This window comes from Puma concolor, chromosome C2 (assembly GCF_028749965.1).
Source record: "Puma concolor isolate L17-30 chromosome C2, mPumCon1.1.hap2, whole genome shotgun sequence".
Classification (NCBI taxonomy): domain Eukaryota; kingdom Metazoa; phylum Chordata; class Mammalia; order Carnivora; family Felidae; genus Puma; species Puma concolor.
Window position 1 is genome coordinate 32,264,652 of NC_141675.1, and position 16,604 is coordinate 32,281,255.

The following is a 16,604-nucleotide window of genomic DNA, read 5'->3' on the forward strand; positions in this document are numbered from 1 at the left end:
CACCACAGGACCTATGGCCACTTTAACGGGCAGAGCCTCAGTTTGGGGCTCCTATGGAGTCTAGCCAGAACATTTGGGTAGATGTAGCAGTCTTAGTAGGGAAGTTCTAACCATGTCCACACTCTCCTAGGTGGTGAGTAAAAAACCTCCTTTACATGTCCTTGGGAGCAGAAAGCCGTCCTTCAAAAAGTGATGTGTAATAAAGACCCTGATAGAGCAAGGCACTTAGGAGGGCAGGGCTGGAACCTTACTGGAGCTTGGTCTGCTATGAAAAACCTAAGGGGGAGGCACTAAGCCTTTATTTTCCATGAAGACACCGTTCGTTTGATGGATTCTTTTCTGGAAGCAGGGCCAAAAGAGTGAGTGAAGTCACATCTGGGAGGTTTCCAAGTTTGTCCCAAGGTAGAGCTGCACTGAGTAAAGCCCTGGTCTAGTCTCATAAGCTTGTAAAGATGAGAGCTGCCGGAGACCCATCCTTGTTATCTTCCTCCTGTGCCCAGAGAGCTCACCTGCTGATTTAGCCATTATAGCCCTGCTTTTCCTGCAGACATTTTAGGCCATCTAACAAACACAGCCCGAAGAACATGGCCAGGCCCATGAAGTGTAGGGCATGACTTTTTTTTTTTTTAGTTTATTTTTGAGAGATCAAGAGAATGGCAACTGGGGGAGGGGCAGAGAGAGGGAGAGGATTCTAAGCAGGCTCCATACTATTAGTGCAGAGCCTGACACAGGGGCTCAGTCTCACAAACGGGGAGATCAGGACCTGACCTGAAATTAAGAGTCCAATGCTTAACTAAGTCACCCAGGTGCCCCAGGGCATGACCTTTGTAAGAGTGATGTCTGGCACCAGTATCAAGAAACTCTCACATGGCCCTATAGAATCCAAGTAATCTTTAAAAGGCCACTGTTTGTTAGGGGGAACCATGCATAAGCCTCGGTGCTGGATATGTGGCCAGGGCAGGATCCAGGCTACAAACTCTGAATGCCTCCTTCAGAATTCAGCCTGCAAGAGACCTCCTCTTGAATCATAGACAACTCGGCCTACCCACTTTCTCCAGGGAAATCCAATTAATGAAAGATAATGAACTAGTCCTAAATTTCTTTCCTTTAAAAACAAAACAAGGGGCGCCTGGGTGGCGCAGTCAGCTAAGCGTCCGACTTCAGCCAGGTCACGATCTCGCGGTCCGGGAGTTCGAGCCCCACGTTGGGCTCTGGGCTGATGGCTCAGAGCCTGGAGCCTGTTTCCGATTCTGTGTCTCCCTCTCTCTCTCTCTGCCCCTCCCCCGTTCATGCTCTCTCTCTCTGTCCCAAAAAGAAATAAACGTTGAAAAAAAAAATAAAAATAAAAACAAAACAAAACTGATACAGTTAAATGATTAGAGTGAGCAAACTCTCAAGAGCATTGGGACATAAAATCATCTCTGAAGCTTTACATAGTAAGAACAATAGGATGACAAGCCTGATTTTGAATAGTTTATTAAAGGAAAGGTGAAGCATCAGTTTCAAATTGTACAAAAGGAAAAAAACCTCATATTGCAAATGTACAATTTACAGAATTACTAGCAAAACCAATCAAGGAGACACTGAAAATACAAAAATTCGATTGACTTCAAACTGAACTGCAAACCCATTTGAGTAGATATTAAGCCTTTTTTTTTTTTTTTTTTTCTTTTTTTTGTTGCATGTAGTCTACAATTCTAAGTCAGCATCTGATTTCCACATGAAACTGTCAAGCAAAGGATCAATCTGTGCATGTGCCAAAGCACCTCCCAGCTTCCTCCCTGGCCAGAACCACAGGCAGGGGTGACGCTGGTGGACGGTCCAGTTATTCCTGCCCCTTCATGTCCAGTGAGGTCCACATTTCTGGAAGAAAGTGAAACCCCAACCCCTCAAACTGGAGCCCAGGAATTACTAAATTAGCAGATAAAATATTTTTGGTGACCAGGTTTTTTTTCAGAACTGTACAAATATTGAGAAAAATCTGTTTTGTGTTTACTAAAAGAATGAATAGAATAATCCATTTCCTTTCCCAACAAAAGATAATCAATTATTGGGTGCACAGATTAGTAAAAAAAAAAAAAAAATCTTTTCATTTTTGGTAAGAAGGGAAAGCCTCATGATTCCATTGCAGCTACTTTAAAAACCAGCCCAGAAACAGCTGTGGATGGATTGGTTTGGAATTGAGGCTTACTTTTAAAAATCAGAAAGAAACTAAGTGGGCTTTTTAAAACAATAGCAGCAAGTCATAAAAGTCTAAGCAGAATGTAACTCTAAACCATTGAAGGCTGTCCTGAAGATTCATAATTTCTTTCCCCAAAATAATTAATATGCACATTTAACACTGAAATGTAGCTGTATTTCAAGGTAAGCTTAGGAACTTCACCCTCTAAGCACAGACTTCTATGCAGCACATACTTCTATAATTGGTAAACTTAATTCACAAAATTAGCGCATAAGGTATTAAGTGCATGGGAAGTAGACACAGTTATGTTACACTTAAAATTACTTTTGAATGGCAAAGAAGTTCTTCATGATTATCTTTTTAAGAAAACGGAAGTTTATGTAACTTGAATTTGGCAGGGCATGAAATAAGTAGTAAAAACAGCAAACTGATAACTTGAGAACCATTTTTTTCTGAGAATACTTTATTTGCTGGTAGAAGTTGCTAAAAATGCACAGAACAAATACCAATAGAAAATGTACTGTATTTGAATCTCCCTATTCTATATAAAATGAATGGTGCACAGCATCTGTTGGAAAATGGCTGCGTGGACATTTCTTATTTTATGCCCCCTTATAAATAAAAATAAACCTTTTTATTCAAGAGTATATAAAATCTGGGAATCCATATCCACAGAGGGTGTGTGGTTTTTGGCAGAGATGCACTGTCAGAATTTCATCTTAGCTTGTCGATATTCTGCTCCTCCGCATTTCTGTATTCCACAAGGTCAACCAAATCCAGTGAGCTCCAAAACACTCTTCGGCAATTAGGATGAGCTGCTTACTCATAGGTTTAATAAAAATGGTTAGCTTTTAAAACATAAAAAGGCAAAATGTTAAAACGGTTTTTAAATTGTACAACAGGAAAATAAAGTTAAAAATATTTTTTTTTACTCAATGCTGAGTTTCATAAAACAGGTGTATAACAGTGTTTATCTTGACAGTTGTTTTAAAAATTTAAAATTTTTTCCTCCCTCCAGAAAAACACACACATCTGTATTGGGATAAGTCCAATATTAGGACACAAATGATTTTTCAGGTCAGTCTTTCTGAGGTGACATTCACCAACATTCCCTTGGGTAATTTACATGCTCCTCTTCTGTCACTGCAAAAAGGGATTGACCTCAATCATTTGATTAAAAAACAAATCAGATCACATCAAAAGTGTTTTTTCCCCCATACAAGCTATCACAGTATATAGGCCTCTAGCTCTAAATAATAGAGTTCCAGATTTGTAAATTTTCTTCAGACTTCAGAACATAGGCATTCCAAATCCCTAGAAAAATGAAAAACACAATTAATTTCATGCATACGCAAGACCTAGAAACCATAAATAAAAGTAATAATTTAACATTTACTGAATCGTCTTCTATGATAGCTGCAGAATCAAAGAAATCTGGCCTCAGCTCAGCTCTCTCTCGCCGATTTCTTGATGGGGGCTAGAAAAAGAAGCCAAAATGTTTTCCTGAGATATAGTAAGACAATGAACTGTGATAATAAGCAGCTAATATTTCTGATGGTATCACAGAATAGAGCTACTAAAGATATAATTTTGAAATGAAAAGAATGTGGCTTTTACATGGAGCCCACCTTAAAAAAACAGGATTTCAAATTACAATGAATAAGCTGAACAAGTAAATGCATGTAATTTGGGGGCCTACAAACATACAACATGCCTTTGAATCATAGAATGATTATAAAAATTGATCCCTAAATTCCCCAAAGCAGGTAGATGGAAAGCTACTGATGGGAGGGGAGAGACTAGAGGCATATGATCTCCTTTACATTTCTTAGAAAAATTTTTCATTATGGAACATTCAAAACCTGTAAAGAATGTTATAGGCTAAATTATGTCCCTCCCCCCGCCCCTGGCAAATTCATATATTGAAGAGGTACCCCCAGTACCTCAGAATGTGACTGTTATTTGGACAGAGAACCTATAGAGAGGCTATTAAGGTAAAATGAGGTCATATGGGTAGATTCTAATTTTTAAAAAAATTTATGGGCACCTGGGTGGTTCACTCAGTTAAGCATCTGATTTTGGTTCAGGTCCTGAGTTCACAGTTCGTGGATTCGAGCCCCGCTTTGGGCTCTCTGCTGACCACTCAGAGTCTGGAGCCTGCTTCGGATTCTGTGTCTCTCTCTGCCCCTCCCCTGCTCACACTCTGTCCTCTCTTTCTCAAAAATGAATAAAACAAAAAATTTTTAACTTTTAAGTTTATTTTACTTATTTTGAGAGAGATCATGGGTAGGGAGTCAGAGAGAGGGAGAGAGAATCCTACTCAGGCTCTGCATTGTCAGCACGGAGCCCGATGTGGGGGCTCAAACACACAAACTGTGACATCATGACCTGAGCTGAAATCAAAAGTCGGTTGCTCAACCAAATGAACCCTCCAGGCACCCCAATTCTAATCTGATTCACATCCTTATAAGGAGACAGAGGAAAGATCACATGAAGATAAAGGGAGAAGATGGCCATTTACAAATCAAGGAAAGAAGCCTGAGAATGAAATAAATCTTGCTGACACCATGATCTCAGACTTCTAGCCTTCAGAGCTGTGAGAAAATTTCTATTGTTTAAGCCACCTAGTCAATGGCATTTGTTATAGCAGCCCTAAATACATAAAGTGGTATGATAAACTACCATGTACTCATCACCTAGCTTCATCAACTGTCAAATCTTTGACCAATCTGTTTCATTGAGTCTCCTCACGGTTTTTTTTCTTTTCTATGTCATTTCATCTATAACTACCTTCAATATGAATCTCTGATGGAAATTAAAAAAAAAAAAACATAACCACCATGCATTACTATTCCTGACAAAGTCAATAATTTCTTAATATCACCTACACCTAGTCCATATTCAGCTTTCCTTGCTTCAAAGATGTTTTTTCCACACTGAACAAATATGGTCCATATTCTGTGTTTGGTTGCTGTGCTGGAACACACTCTATATATCATCAGACTCCAAGTTAGTTTAAGAGACCAGATGTACACTATACTGAAAGGCAGATCTAGTGAGAGCCCCTTCTCAAGAAGGTAAGGAACCAGTTTCCATTACTGCCAGAAATTTACAATCTGACTGCTTAGAAAGTAAGCTTGAGAAACACAGCTCATCCAAATGCCCTAATAAGTGTGACATTGGTCCTGCCTGCTGCTATTCTATGTTACCACCTCCACACCTCTCTCCTCGGGCTTCTGGAAACAAGAGCATCATCTTACACCGATGTCTTCACATATTTTAAAAGAAGAAAATGTACTGAGTTTCTTTACCAGATCAATAACCATGGTGTCTTCAAATTCTTCATTCATATCTTCTAACTGGCTCCGGGATGACATCATCACATCTTCAAAGATGGGCTCAGCATCTTCCTCCATTAGGCCCCGACTGATAAGGAAAAACCATCGTCAGAAGACTGTTCAGACTCATCGAATGTGGAGTCCTGGCTCTTATATTAGGTCTTATAATCAATGAAAAGCACATCTTCCAGTTAAAATCCATGGGCTGCACAAACTATGATCCTGAACTATTAAGATAATTAAGGATCATTCATTTGTTTCATTCAAGATTTCATCTCAACTCATCAAAAGGAAGTATAATTTAAATGCAATAACAACAAAAGAAGTTGACATTTATTTAGCTATGTGTCAATTTCCACAAAACTATGTGATTGGTAGTATTATCCCATGTTTACAAATGGAGAATCTGAGGCACAGAGGTTTCAGACTTTGCCCAATGCCACATAGCTGGCAAGTGGCAGCACTAGCATTTAAATGCTGAAAGCTTCAGAAGCCCACACCCTCCATTCCTATTCTATACTGCACAGGAGATCCTGAATTATGATCTTAACTCCTTTTCTAAGACCAAATGTCAAAGGAAACCAGTCATTCCACAAAATGACCAGCATCACATAGTCATTATGTTTTTGCAATACTTGATGTAACACTTACACGGCATGCCTTACTCCAGTTCTCACTTTCATGTAGTTCATTCCTGTTCTGTCCTTCCGATTTAAGTCTTCTAATTTCGGCTGGCCTAACCAAGAGATCTGCATCTGAGGACTAAGGGAATAGGAATACATTATTCATTTATGGCAGAAGATGAATTTCGCTCATCAGTCCCATGCTAAGAAAGCCACCGTTGGCTTGCCTAATCCCCGAGTATGGGGAGTTAGCTGGATTTACTTGAGTCAAGGGTGAGACAGACCATTACTGAAGGATCTACCTTTGCAGAAATGGCATTTAGTTGCTCAGAGATGCTTAAGTCTCTAAGAGAAGCTGGCTGTGGCCAGTTGTTAGCTGTAAAGGAAACCAAAGTATGTCACCCCAAAATACTGCTTCTGAGATAAAAGTTATTTTGAGCTGAAGGCAATTAAGAAGTGGTAAACACAGAAAAAGCTCCTTTTCTGCTTAAAGGCAGAATTCTTGTTTTATGGGAGACAGACTCTTATCAACTCAGAGATGGTACCAGAGCAATCTGCAAACAAACCTTCCTACTAGTTAAACTAACCCTTACCTTCCTAGTTGAGGAAAATGTAGACTACATAGTCTCAGTTAAACTATTCCTAGTACAAAACCCTTTGTCTTGTCAATTCTTCAGGCCTTCATTCTCTGCTGAAAGCTCCCCTGGACATGTAAAACACTCAATAAAATGTGTATCCTTTTCTGTTGATCTGTCCATTTAATTTTCAGACCCAGTTAGGGATCCTAAGAGGATTGGATAAAACCTTTCCCTCCCCTACAGGTGCTTAATTTATCAGCTTTGTTCCCCAAATCTCTGCCAAACAAGAGACTGCTTCTGAGACCTCTGTATCCAGCTACTGCCCTGGAACAAGTGTTCCTGCTTGGACAGCCAGTCCCCTAAGGGACAGAAAGGATGCTGGCCTTGTGGGAAGAGCTCTTCAGAGTTGGACAAGGAAAGGTATTAACACATTTTTTTCTCAGTCCTTCTGAAAAAATTTGGAGTCAGGTGCATGCTGGGTCAAATTTTCACCTGTCCTCTATACTTACTGGTACATGGACACTTGCATAAACATGCCTCCTGGGAATTTTACAGGATGTAAACCTTAATGATTTTTAGTAGATAACATCTGTCACATGAGCAGCTGTCTTTATATCATATAGTGTTACCACCTTGATTAAACCTATAAACAAACCTACAGCAGGGAAAGGAAAGTAGACCACAGAGGGGAGGAATTGACAAGTGGTAAAGTCAGGGAAGTAAGACAGGCTGCTCAAATAAGGAAGAATCCACCCTCTAAGAAGCAGGGTGAGAATGCTGGTCATAAGGCAAACTACCCTCTAAGAATGCTGTTACGCAGTGGCTGTCTGACAATGATTATCCTTTTAGCTTTGAAGAAAGGTAGATCCTCTGAGCAAAGAGGCTTTCTGAAAACCCAGGATCTGAAAAATTCTAACATTTCCTCTTTCCATTTCCAACCTGCTAAATTTGTTGATTTTAACTGAGAATTCTCTTTTCCATCAGAGTAAATCACAGCATTTTACCCCAATGAGTAGAAACATAAGAAACTAGAAGAATTACATAGTTGGATAGAAAACAACAAAGAAAAAGTTCTTTTATAGCAAAAGTCGTACCATTATCTTGCCTTTTCCAAAATTTTTGGGGCCATGGTACTAGAAAACATACTAATTACTACTAGCATGGAAAAAGGTAAGACTTTGATTCTCTCTTAGAGAAAAGGCAACTGTTCTCAGAATTTATCAAATATCCTGACAAATACCTTAATCCCTAACAGTTTAAGTTTAAAATATAAACTTGACCAAGACAAAATGCTATTAATGAATGAAAAAGGAATAGTCTATTTGTTCAGACTAGTACAACCTTAGCAGAGACTCTTATAGGCTTTCTTTCCAAGGAAGTAACTTGCATGTCTTCTTTGCAAGTCCCTGAGAAAAAACAGACCTGCCCAATGATAATCTGTAAACTCCAACTGAAATCAGCACTTAGTGATGCACCATGGTTTAAAGGTCTTTGGGCTTTGAGTAACTGATATCCACAACTGTTGGCAGACTTATGTATCTTCTAATACAAATTATTTAGCCTCTGCTTGTGGTTTTTCCTCATGAACTGACCAATAACATGCTTTAAGAAGGTTTTTCTTTTTTTAACAATTAAAGGTTTTATACCAAGAAAATAAATTTTTACTACTTACTTGTGTAAAAAGTCAGGTTCAGAACCATGTTCAGACTCAGGTTCCTGAATCTGTTCTCCCACGGGCCTACTATTCTCCCGCAGTACAGTGGAAGTGAGCTGTGGTGCTGGCAGGGGCCCAGGAGTCTGAATCATGGTGTCAGTCCTGTTTAGCCATGTATTATCCAGACTTTCATCTGTAAAATTCCAGTTAGAGTCACAACATATCATTAGTGGAATGAACTCTGGTAGAAGTTCTAGAACAGACTAGAAGAGCGTGGCTTCTGGGTTAAACTGTCTAGTTTGAATTCCAGTTATACCACTCGCCTGTGTAACTTTCTGTAAGTTACTAAACTTCCAAAACTCCGTTTTCTTATATATTCTTACATTATCCTCTCTTCTGAATCCCTCCATCTATAAGGATTAATTCAACCACAGGAAGGGAAGAATGGGGCCAGCCAGAGATCCCTCTAACCTTGCTTTACTCAAGCAATAAAGGGCCTATTTGCTGGGTCTTAGAGGGGCCCCAGGTAGCAGCACTTAAAGTCTGGTGGGCCTTTACTGACAAATCAGCAAACCCCACTGCACAACTGGGATATTGGAGAAATAACTTTTTTCTAGGCAATTCAATATGGGGATGGGTTAAGAGGCTCACTGTTTTCATGCTTCTAAGTTCTACCTCTTTAGGGAAGCCCTCCTCATTCATCCTACCCAGCCCCCACTTCCCATTCTCCTTTAACTTCTAGAGGAAATAGAATCATTCCTACTTACTAAGGATTTAATTACACACTGGCCTGTGTTGGCAGGTCATCTGTCAACTGTATAGGTTATCTCTTTAATTAAAATTAAATTTTGTCAAGGGACCAGGAAGTGTTTCTTCCTTTTTCTGAAGATCATTCATGAAGATCTGAACAGATTAAAGCATTATTTGCATATGTAAACTATAGCCTGATATAATGTTACATAATTATAAAGTTTCTACTACAAACATTCTAAGTTATTTTCCTAATATGGGAAGACTTAAAAGTATTACTGCTATGCTTTCCCTTCTGAAGAATTAAAAAAAAATTTCAATCACAAAGTACACAGTATGAATCTTACTGTTTTTCTTCCTCCATTAAGTCTCAGACATGTGTGCATGTTAGGTTCTGTATTTGCTATCAAGCATCCCACCTCTCAGTGTTTCAACAATTGTCAGACATATGTATATGTTCTGGATCAGCTTCTCAGTTCCTGAAAATACTTACCTATTGTCTTGTTAATGTCATTCCAGTGATCTGAAACTCACTATTGAATCTTTTCTTTAATCAGCAAAAAGAGGTTTCATCTTCTTTTATTCATACCACTTTTGTTTCAACATTTAATTCCTAACTTTTATCTTCTGCTGCACTTAAAATTTTGTAAAAATGGTACCACTTAGGTTCTTAACCTGGTAAACCCATGTTTCAGCTCTACTACATACCATATTTTACAGAAAATCTTTCCTGATTCATTAAGAGTTCGATCACTCCCTGTATGTACCCAGAAAATCTTTTTGGCCCATCAGAGCACTTCCCTTGCTGAATTAAAATTGCCTGCTTCTGTCTTCCCATCTGTACTATGAGCATTTTTTAAAGTAAGTTTCATGCCTAGCACAGAGCCCAAAATGGGGCTTGAACTCATGACCCTGAGATCAACAGTTAGATGTTTGACTGAGGTGCCCATGTACCCCTGAGCATTTTTATTAATACTTAATCTCCAGCATTTTGCAGGTCTTTGAAAGGTGCTTGGTAAAGACTTGATGAATGAATGACTAACTTCAGGAAGAACTCACTCTTCTTGAGGAGATCCTGCTAACCCCTAAGGGTTCCTCAATGAAAACACTTCTTACAAGGCTTTCTCTCATCTTTATTCCAAACAGATGAAACTGCTGCCTAAGGATTCTGGGCACATGACCTATGTTAGTCGCTTGGTAAATTTCAAACTGACATACAGCAAGTTTTCTTTTTTTCAGTCATTATTTAGAGAGAAGTTTAGGATTCTACACTACAGAGAGGGTTTAGTATTTTCATTCTCTGAACCAAAAGATTTTAAATCCCAAAGACAAAACTTGACACAAAATCTTTAACATTAATTCTGTAAATATTTTTTTCTTTTTTAATTTATATCCAAGTTAGTTAGCATATAGTGCAATAATGATTTCAGGAGTAGAATCCAGTGATTCATCCCCTATGTATAACACCCAGTGCTCATCACAACAAGTGTCCTCCTTAATGCCCATCCACATTTAGCCGATCCCCCACCCACCACCCCTCCAGCAACCCTTAGTTTGTTCCCTGTATTTAAGACTCTCTTATGTTTCCCCCCTCCCTGTTTTTGTATTATTTTTGCTTCCCTTTCCCTATGTTCATCTGTTTGTATCTTAAATTCCACATGTGAGGGGCGCCTGGGTGGCGCAGTCGGTTAAGTGTCCGACTTCAGCCAGGTCACGATCTTGCGGTCCGTGAGTTCGAGCCCCGCGTCAGGCTCTGGGCTGATGGCTCAGAGCCTGGAGCCTGTTTCCGATTCTGTGTCTCCCTCTCTCTCTGCCCCTCCCCCGTTCATGCTCTGTCTCTCTCTGTCCCAAAAATAAAAACGTTGGAAAAAAAAAAATTAAAAAAAAAAAAAAATTCCACATGTGAGTGAAGTCATATGATATTTGTCTTCCTCTAATTTTGCTTAGCATAATACCCTCTTGTTTTATCCATGTTGTTGGAAATGGCAAGATTTCATTCTTTTTGATTGCCAAGTAATAGTCCATTGTGTGTGTGTATGTGTGTGTATGTATATGTATATATATATATACACACATACCACGTCATCTTTATCCATTCATCAGTCGATGGACATTTGGACTCTTTCTATACTTGGTCTATTGTCGACAGCGCTGCTATAAACATTGGGGTGCATATGCCCCTTTGAAATAGCACACCTATATCCTTTGTATAAATACTTAGTAGTGTAATTGCTGGGCTGTAGGGTAGTTCTATTTTTTTTAATGTTTATTTATTTTTGATAGAGTGTGGGCAGGGGCAGAAGCAGAGAGAGAAGGGGGCAGAGAGAGGGAGGGAGACACAGAATCCGAAGCAGGTTCCAGGCTCTGAGCTGTCAGCACAGAGCCCAACACGGGGCTTGAACTCATGAACCATGAGATCATGACTGGAGTCAAAGTCAAATGTTTAAGTGACTGAGCCACCAGGTGCTCTGAGTTTTCTTAGTTTAAGAGTAATGCTCTAATAAAGCAATTTTTAGTCTTTTTGAATATATGAATAATTACGCATTTTCACATTTTCATGACAATTCAACTCCTTGTTTCCCACAGTCCATGAGGTATGTTATAAAACCAGAGTCAGCTATCATTATTTTAATGCACAAGAATAAATTATATTCCTGGGGTAGAAATCGAAAGTTGTTTTGGTCATGTTCAATTTGCTGCACAGGTCTACCCTTAGCTTATCAGAATCTCTTCTATATTAGGATGAATTGTGATAATTAATGTTATGACTACACCTTATTTTAAATTTTAATGTATTAGAGGGTCTATGATATGGAGATCAATTTTATAAACCTTTGTAACTGTTTTCTCTTTTTCTCTGTACCTTTCTCTGTGTTTCATGCTCTTCTAACTTCTTTCTCCTTGACCCTTTTCTGTTCCACTTTGTTCTAACCTTTGAGTATGTGTCAAATATACAAGGAAATAATATGGTTAACAGTATTACCTTGCTTCAACAGATCTGTCACTTTATTTACCTTTGCAATAGTAAACAAACTACTTGTCTCATAGGTTAAAGGTAGACTTACCTTCTACTCGTTTTTTGTGAAGTGGGGGTCGTCCTTTCTTATTCCTTACTGAGGAGGTTTTGCTGCTGCTACTTCCACTGTTAACAGACATCCTATCATCTTCACCTCCAGTGACTAATGAATTTCTATAGGAGATAAGTGGAAGCCACACATCTTCTCTCCTTTCCATCATCTGCTCCGTAAGGAATTTTTCTAGGTATGAATGACTAGAAACACAACAAAGGAAACAGTGATTTTTCATAGAAGCACTTCATGTATCACTTATTTAATTTTTTCATAGACCTAGGCTGTCTCTCTGCAAGTTCTGAAGAATCCCTAAGGGTACATATTACATTGTTAACAGTGGTTACCTTTGGAAAAGAGGGATGAGAATGTAAGGTTTTGCTGCACATATTCCTGGAATGCTTTTATTGTTCCAATTTTAGTACATGTGCTGAAGTGAGCACTGGAATGCTTTTAAATAGGTGAATGTATTACTAAGGCTGTGTGTGTGTGTGCGTGTGTGTGTGTGTGTGTGTGTATGTGTGTAGTCCTTCCTAGGCCAATGTTCAAAAAAAAAAAAAATCAGAAGTTTAGCTCAATAGGCTATTGAATTTTTTTTTAAACTGTTTAAACCAGGGCAGGATTTCTATAATGGTGGAGAGAGGAACTAGGCATATCCTCTTCCCAGCAAAACAATTTTTTAACTGGTGAAAATGATAAAAGACAATCATTTAAAGTCTTAAGAAACTGTCCTAAGGGCACATAGCAAATGGAGAAACATTTACTCAAGAAAATTCCTAAATCTCAGTAAAAACAGAGTTTGTTGCATTTGCATCATAACCTGTTCCCCTCCTTTGTCCCCTCTTCTCCACCACTGTGCTGTGCTATGAAGGCATTACTCCAGGAGCTCTACTCTGGGTAGACATGGATAAGAAGACAGGGTTTCCCTCTTTCTTTCACTTCTCATCCGGAGCTGCCCTGGAAGAAACACTATTCTGGACAGCAGCTGGGAGGAAGGAGGCTTCCTTCTTCCCCATCCTCTACTTGTCAAGTAGTGACTCTCTCTTAGGCACAGCAGGCAGAGACCACCTGGAGGGACAAGCTGACAATGAGGGGTTACCCCTGGTCCCCTGCTCACAGAATAGAGGTGTTATTCTGGGAGAAGAGGGATGCTGTCCCACCCCCAGTTCCTGTTCAATGGCATAAAAGTTCTGCCCAGCAACCAAAGAGAGTAGATAAGCCAGAAATTTAACAGAGAAAACGAGAGAAAAGCTAGCCAAGAAGAGCCCTAAGACAATCTTGGAAGTTGGGAAGGCTCTGCACATATGCTTAAGCTGCACCTACTCATGGGCAAAAAGAACAGGGAATGAGGGCAGTGTTGAAATCATTCCCCAGGCCCCACACTGACCTATCAACACAGGGAAGAAGCCTCACTGGCACCAGGGGCTTAAGCACAACTGCTAACCAAATACTAGTTGAACAATAAGCTGCTCTGACCCAAGAGCAACTCTTAGAAAGCCAGATTTAAAGATAAAATCATAGTAGACTATTTTCCAGTTCTGCATATAAGGAGTTTCAAAGTTGTCACTGCATCCTAACAAGTAAAAAGCTCAATAGACTAAAAAATCAGCAACTTCCTGGATCCATAAGAGAGGAAAATAGCTGTCCCCAAGACTGGGAGATATATGTGAATACAGGAGGCAACAGCTTATTGGAACAAACTCACTAGTGGAATCTAACTTGAGAACCAGTGCTGGAGTAGGAAAACCTGAGCTGTAATTCACAAACTGGGGGTGCCTGGGTGGCTCAGTCCGTTAAGCATCTAACTTCGGCTCAGGTCATGATATCACTGCTCTGAGTTTGAGTGCCCCATCAGGCTCTGTGCTTGATAGCTCAGGGCCTGGAGCCTGCTTCAGATTCTGTGTCTCCCTCTCTCTCTGCCCCTCCCCCATTCATGTTCTGTCTCTTCTTCAAAAATAAACAAACATTAAAAAATTTTTAATTCGCAAATTGTTGGAGGTTCACTGTGGACAAGTCTGAGAGTTCAAAATTCCAGGAGGACCCAGTCCAGGGTCCAGTCCAGGGGGACCTCCCCATAATATGAGATTTACCTCCAGAAGTTCAACCACGTTTCCACAGTAAACATTAGAGCAAACTCCTCTGTGCTTCCAGCAAGGGGAGAGGAAAAGGATATCATTTTGAAATCTGCCAGAGTATATTGTTTTTAACAAAGCCTCTCCTCAGGGGAAACTGGTAAAGCAGAGCACAGCTTACTGGGATATTAGTGGATGTTAACCAATCTGGGGGAAGGGAAATATCAACTCCAGCCCACTCCACCCATTATGTCCCAACTATGGGTTAAGAAAAAAGTGAGAAATACTTGAGGAGTTCACAGTCCAGAGGCACAGGCTCACTAAGACACAAACCTATAATCTGAGATTATAGATTGCTTCCCCTCCTCCCATACCTCATTACCATATTACTAAAGGTATATTTATAGCAGTTCCTTCTACCCAGTACATCACGTCTGCTAATCAAGAAAAAATTATAAGGCATACCAAAAGGCAAAATTACGATTCAAAGGACAGAGCAAACATCAGAATCAGACATGGTAGAAATATGAGAATTATCAGACTGGCAATTTAAAACAACTATGATCAATATGCTAAGGGCTCTAATGGGAAAAGTAGACAGCATGCAAGAACAGATGAGCAACAAAAGCAGACAGATGGAAATCCTAAGAACAAAAAGAAATGCTAGAGATAAAAACTGTAAAAGAAACAAAGAATGCCTCTGATCGGTTTATCAGTAGACTGGACACAGCTGAGGGAAAAGCCTCTGCTCTAGGGGACACAACAACATAATCTTTGAAAACTGAAAGCAAAGAGAATGATGATGGAGGAAAATAGAATATCCAACTATAATACAACTACAAAAGGTGTTAACATATTGAGAATGTCAAGGGGAAGCAAGAAAAGAACAACAGCAACAATAATTGAAAACAGAAATGGCAGGGGTGCCTGGGTGGCTCAGTCTGTTAAGTCATCCAGCTTTGGCTCAGGTCATGATCTCATAGTTTATGAGTTCGAGCCCTGCGTTGGGCTCCTCACTGACAGCTCAGAACCTGGAGTCTGCTTTGGATTCTATGTCTCCTTCTCTCTCTGCCTCTCCCCCATTCATGCTCTCTCCTTCAAAAATAAACATTAGACAAAAATTAAAAAAACAAACAAACCCCGAAATGGCAGAGAATTTTCCCAAATTAATGTAAGATACCAAGCCACAGATCCAGGAAACTCAGAGAATACCAAGCAGGATAAAATGACAGAAGAACTATATCTAAGCATACTGTTTTCAAACTATAGAAAATCCAAGGCAAAGGAAAAATCCTGAAAGAAGCCAGAGGAAAAAAAATGCTTCATACACAGGGGAATAATGATATGAATTATACCTAACTTCTCAGAAACCATGCAAGCAAGAAAAGAGTGGAGTAAAGTGTTAAGAGAAAAACCCCACCAAACTAAAATTCTGTGCCCTACAAAACTCTCCTTCAAAGTGAAGGAAAAATTAAGACTTTCTCAGGCAAATAAAAATTGAGAGAATTTGTTGCCAGTAGACCTGCTTTCCAAAATTTGTTAAAATAAGTGCATTAGAGTGAAGGAAAGTAATATAGGTCACAGACATGAATCTATATAAAGTAAGGAAGAACAATGAAGAAGAAATAAGTGAAGGTAAAATAAAAACTTAAAATTTTTAAAAATATTTATTTATTTTTGTGACAGAGAGAGAGAGAAAGGGAGCGAGCATGCAGGGAGGGACAGAGAGAGAGGGAGACACAGAATCTGAAAAAAGGCTCCAGGCTTTGAGCTGTCAGCACATAGCCCAGCGCGGGGGTTAAATTCATGACCCATGAGATTGTGACCTGAGCCGAAGTCTGAGGCTTAACTGAGCCACCCAGGCACCCCTAAAATAAAAACTTTTATTTTTCTTAACTGATCTAACAAAGGAAATTTTTGTTCAAAATAACACCAACAATGTATTTGATTATGTATGCTTATGTACATATCACATATATGCATAGATATATATGATTACATATGCTTATATATTAAATGAAAAGAATGACAGCAATGATACAAGGGAGAGGAGGGAGAAATTAGGATTATTTTGTTATTATAAGGTACTCATACTACTCATGAAGTGATAGAGTACTATTTAAAAGTGGATTTGGATTAATTGTAAATGCACATTGCAAATTTTAGGGCAACCACTTAAAAAAAAGTATCAATATGCTAAGAAAGTAGAACAAATGGTATCATAAAATGCTTAATTAAAACTTTTTACAAACAGCAGAAAAAGAGTGGAAGACAAAAAATAAGAGCAACAAACAGAAATAGTAAGGAATATGGTAGGTATTAATCCAACTGTATTAATA

At 39.1% G+C, this 16,604-nt stretch overlaps 1 protein-coding gene across 5 annotated transcripts in view; it reads right to left on the reverse strand.

Annotated features, from left to right (window-relative positions):
- Positions 1-1,460: 1,460 nt before the first annotated feature.
- Positions 1,461-16,604, reverse strand: part of STAG1 (STAG1 cohesin complex component) — a 404,176-nt gene continuing 389,032 nt past the window's right edge. For all 5 annotated transcript variants that reach the window (XM_025913742.2, XM_086674339.1, XM_086674341.1 and 2 more), the window contains 6 exons: positions 12,191-12,396; positions 8,394-8,568; positions 6,172-6,282; positions 5,494-5,608; positions 3,579-3,659; positions 1,461-3,496 (listed from right to left, as the gene is read on the reverse strand). In XM_025913742.2, the coding sequence (XP_025769527.1) occupies positions 3,473-3,496; positions 3,579-3,659; positions 5,494-5,608; positions 6,172-6,282; positions 8,394-8,568; positions 12,191-12,396 (712 nt within the window). In that variant the 3' untranslated portion in view covers positions 1,461-3,472. The remainder of the gene's footprint in view (positions 3,497-3,578; positions 3,660-5,493; positions 5,609-6,171; positions 6,283-8,393; positions 8,569-12,190; positions 12,397-16,604) is intronic.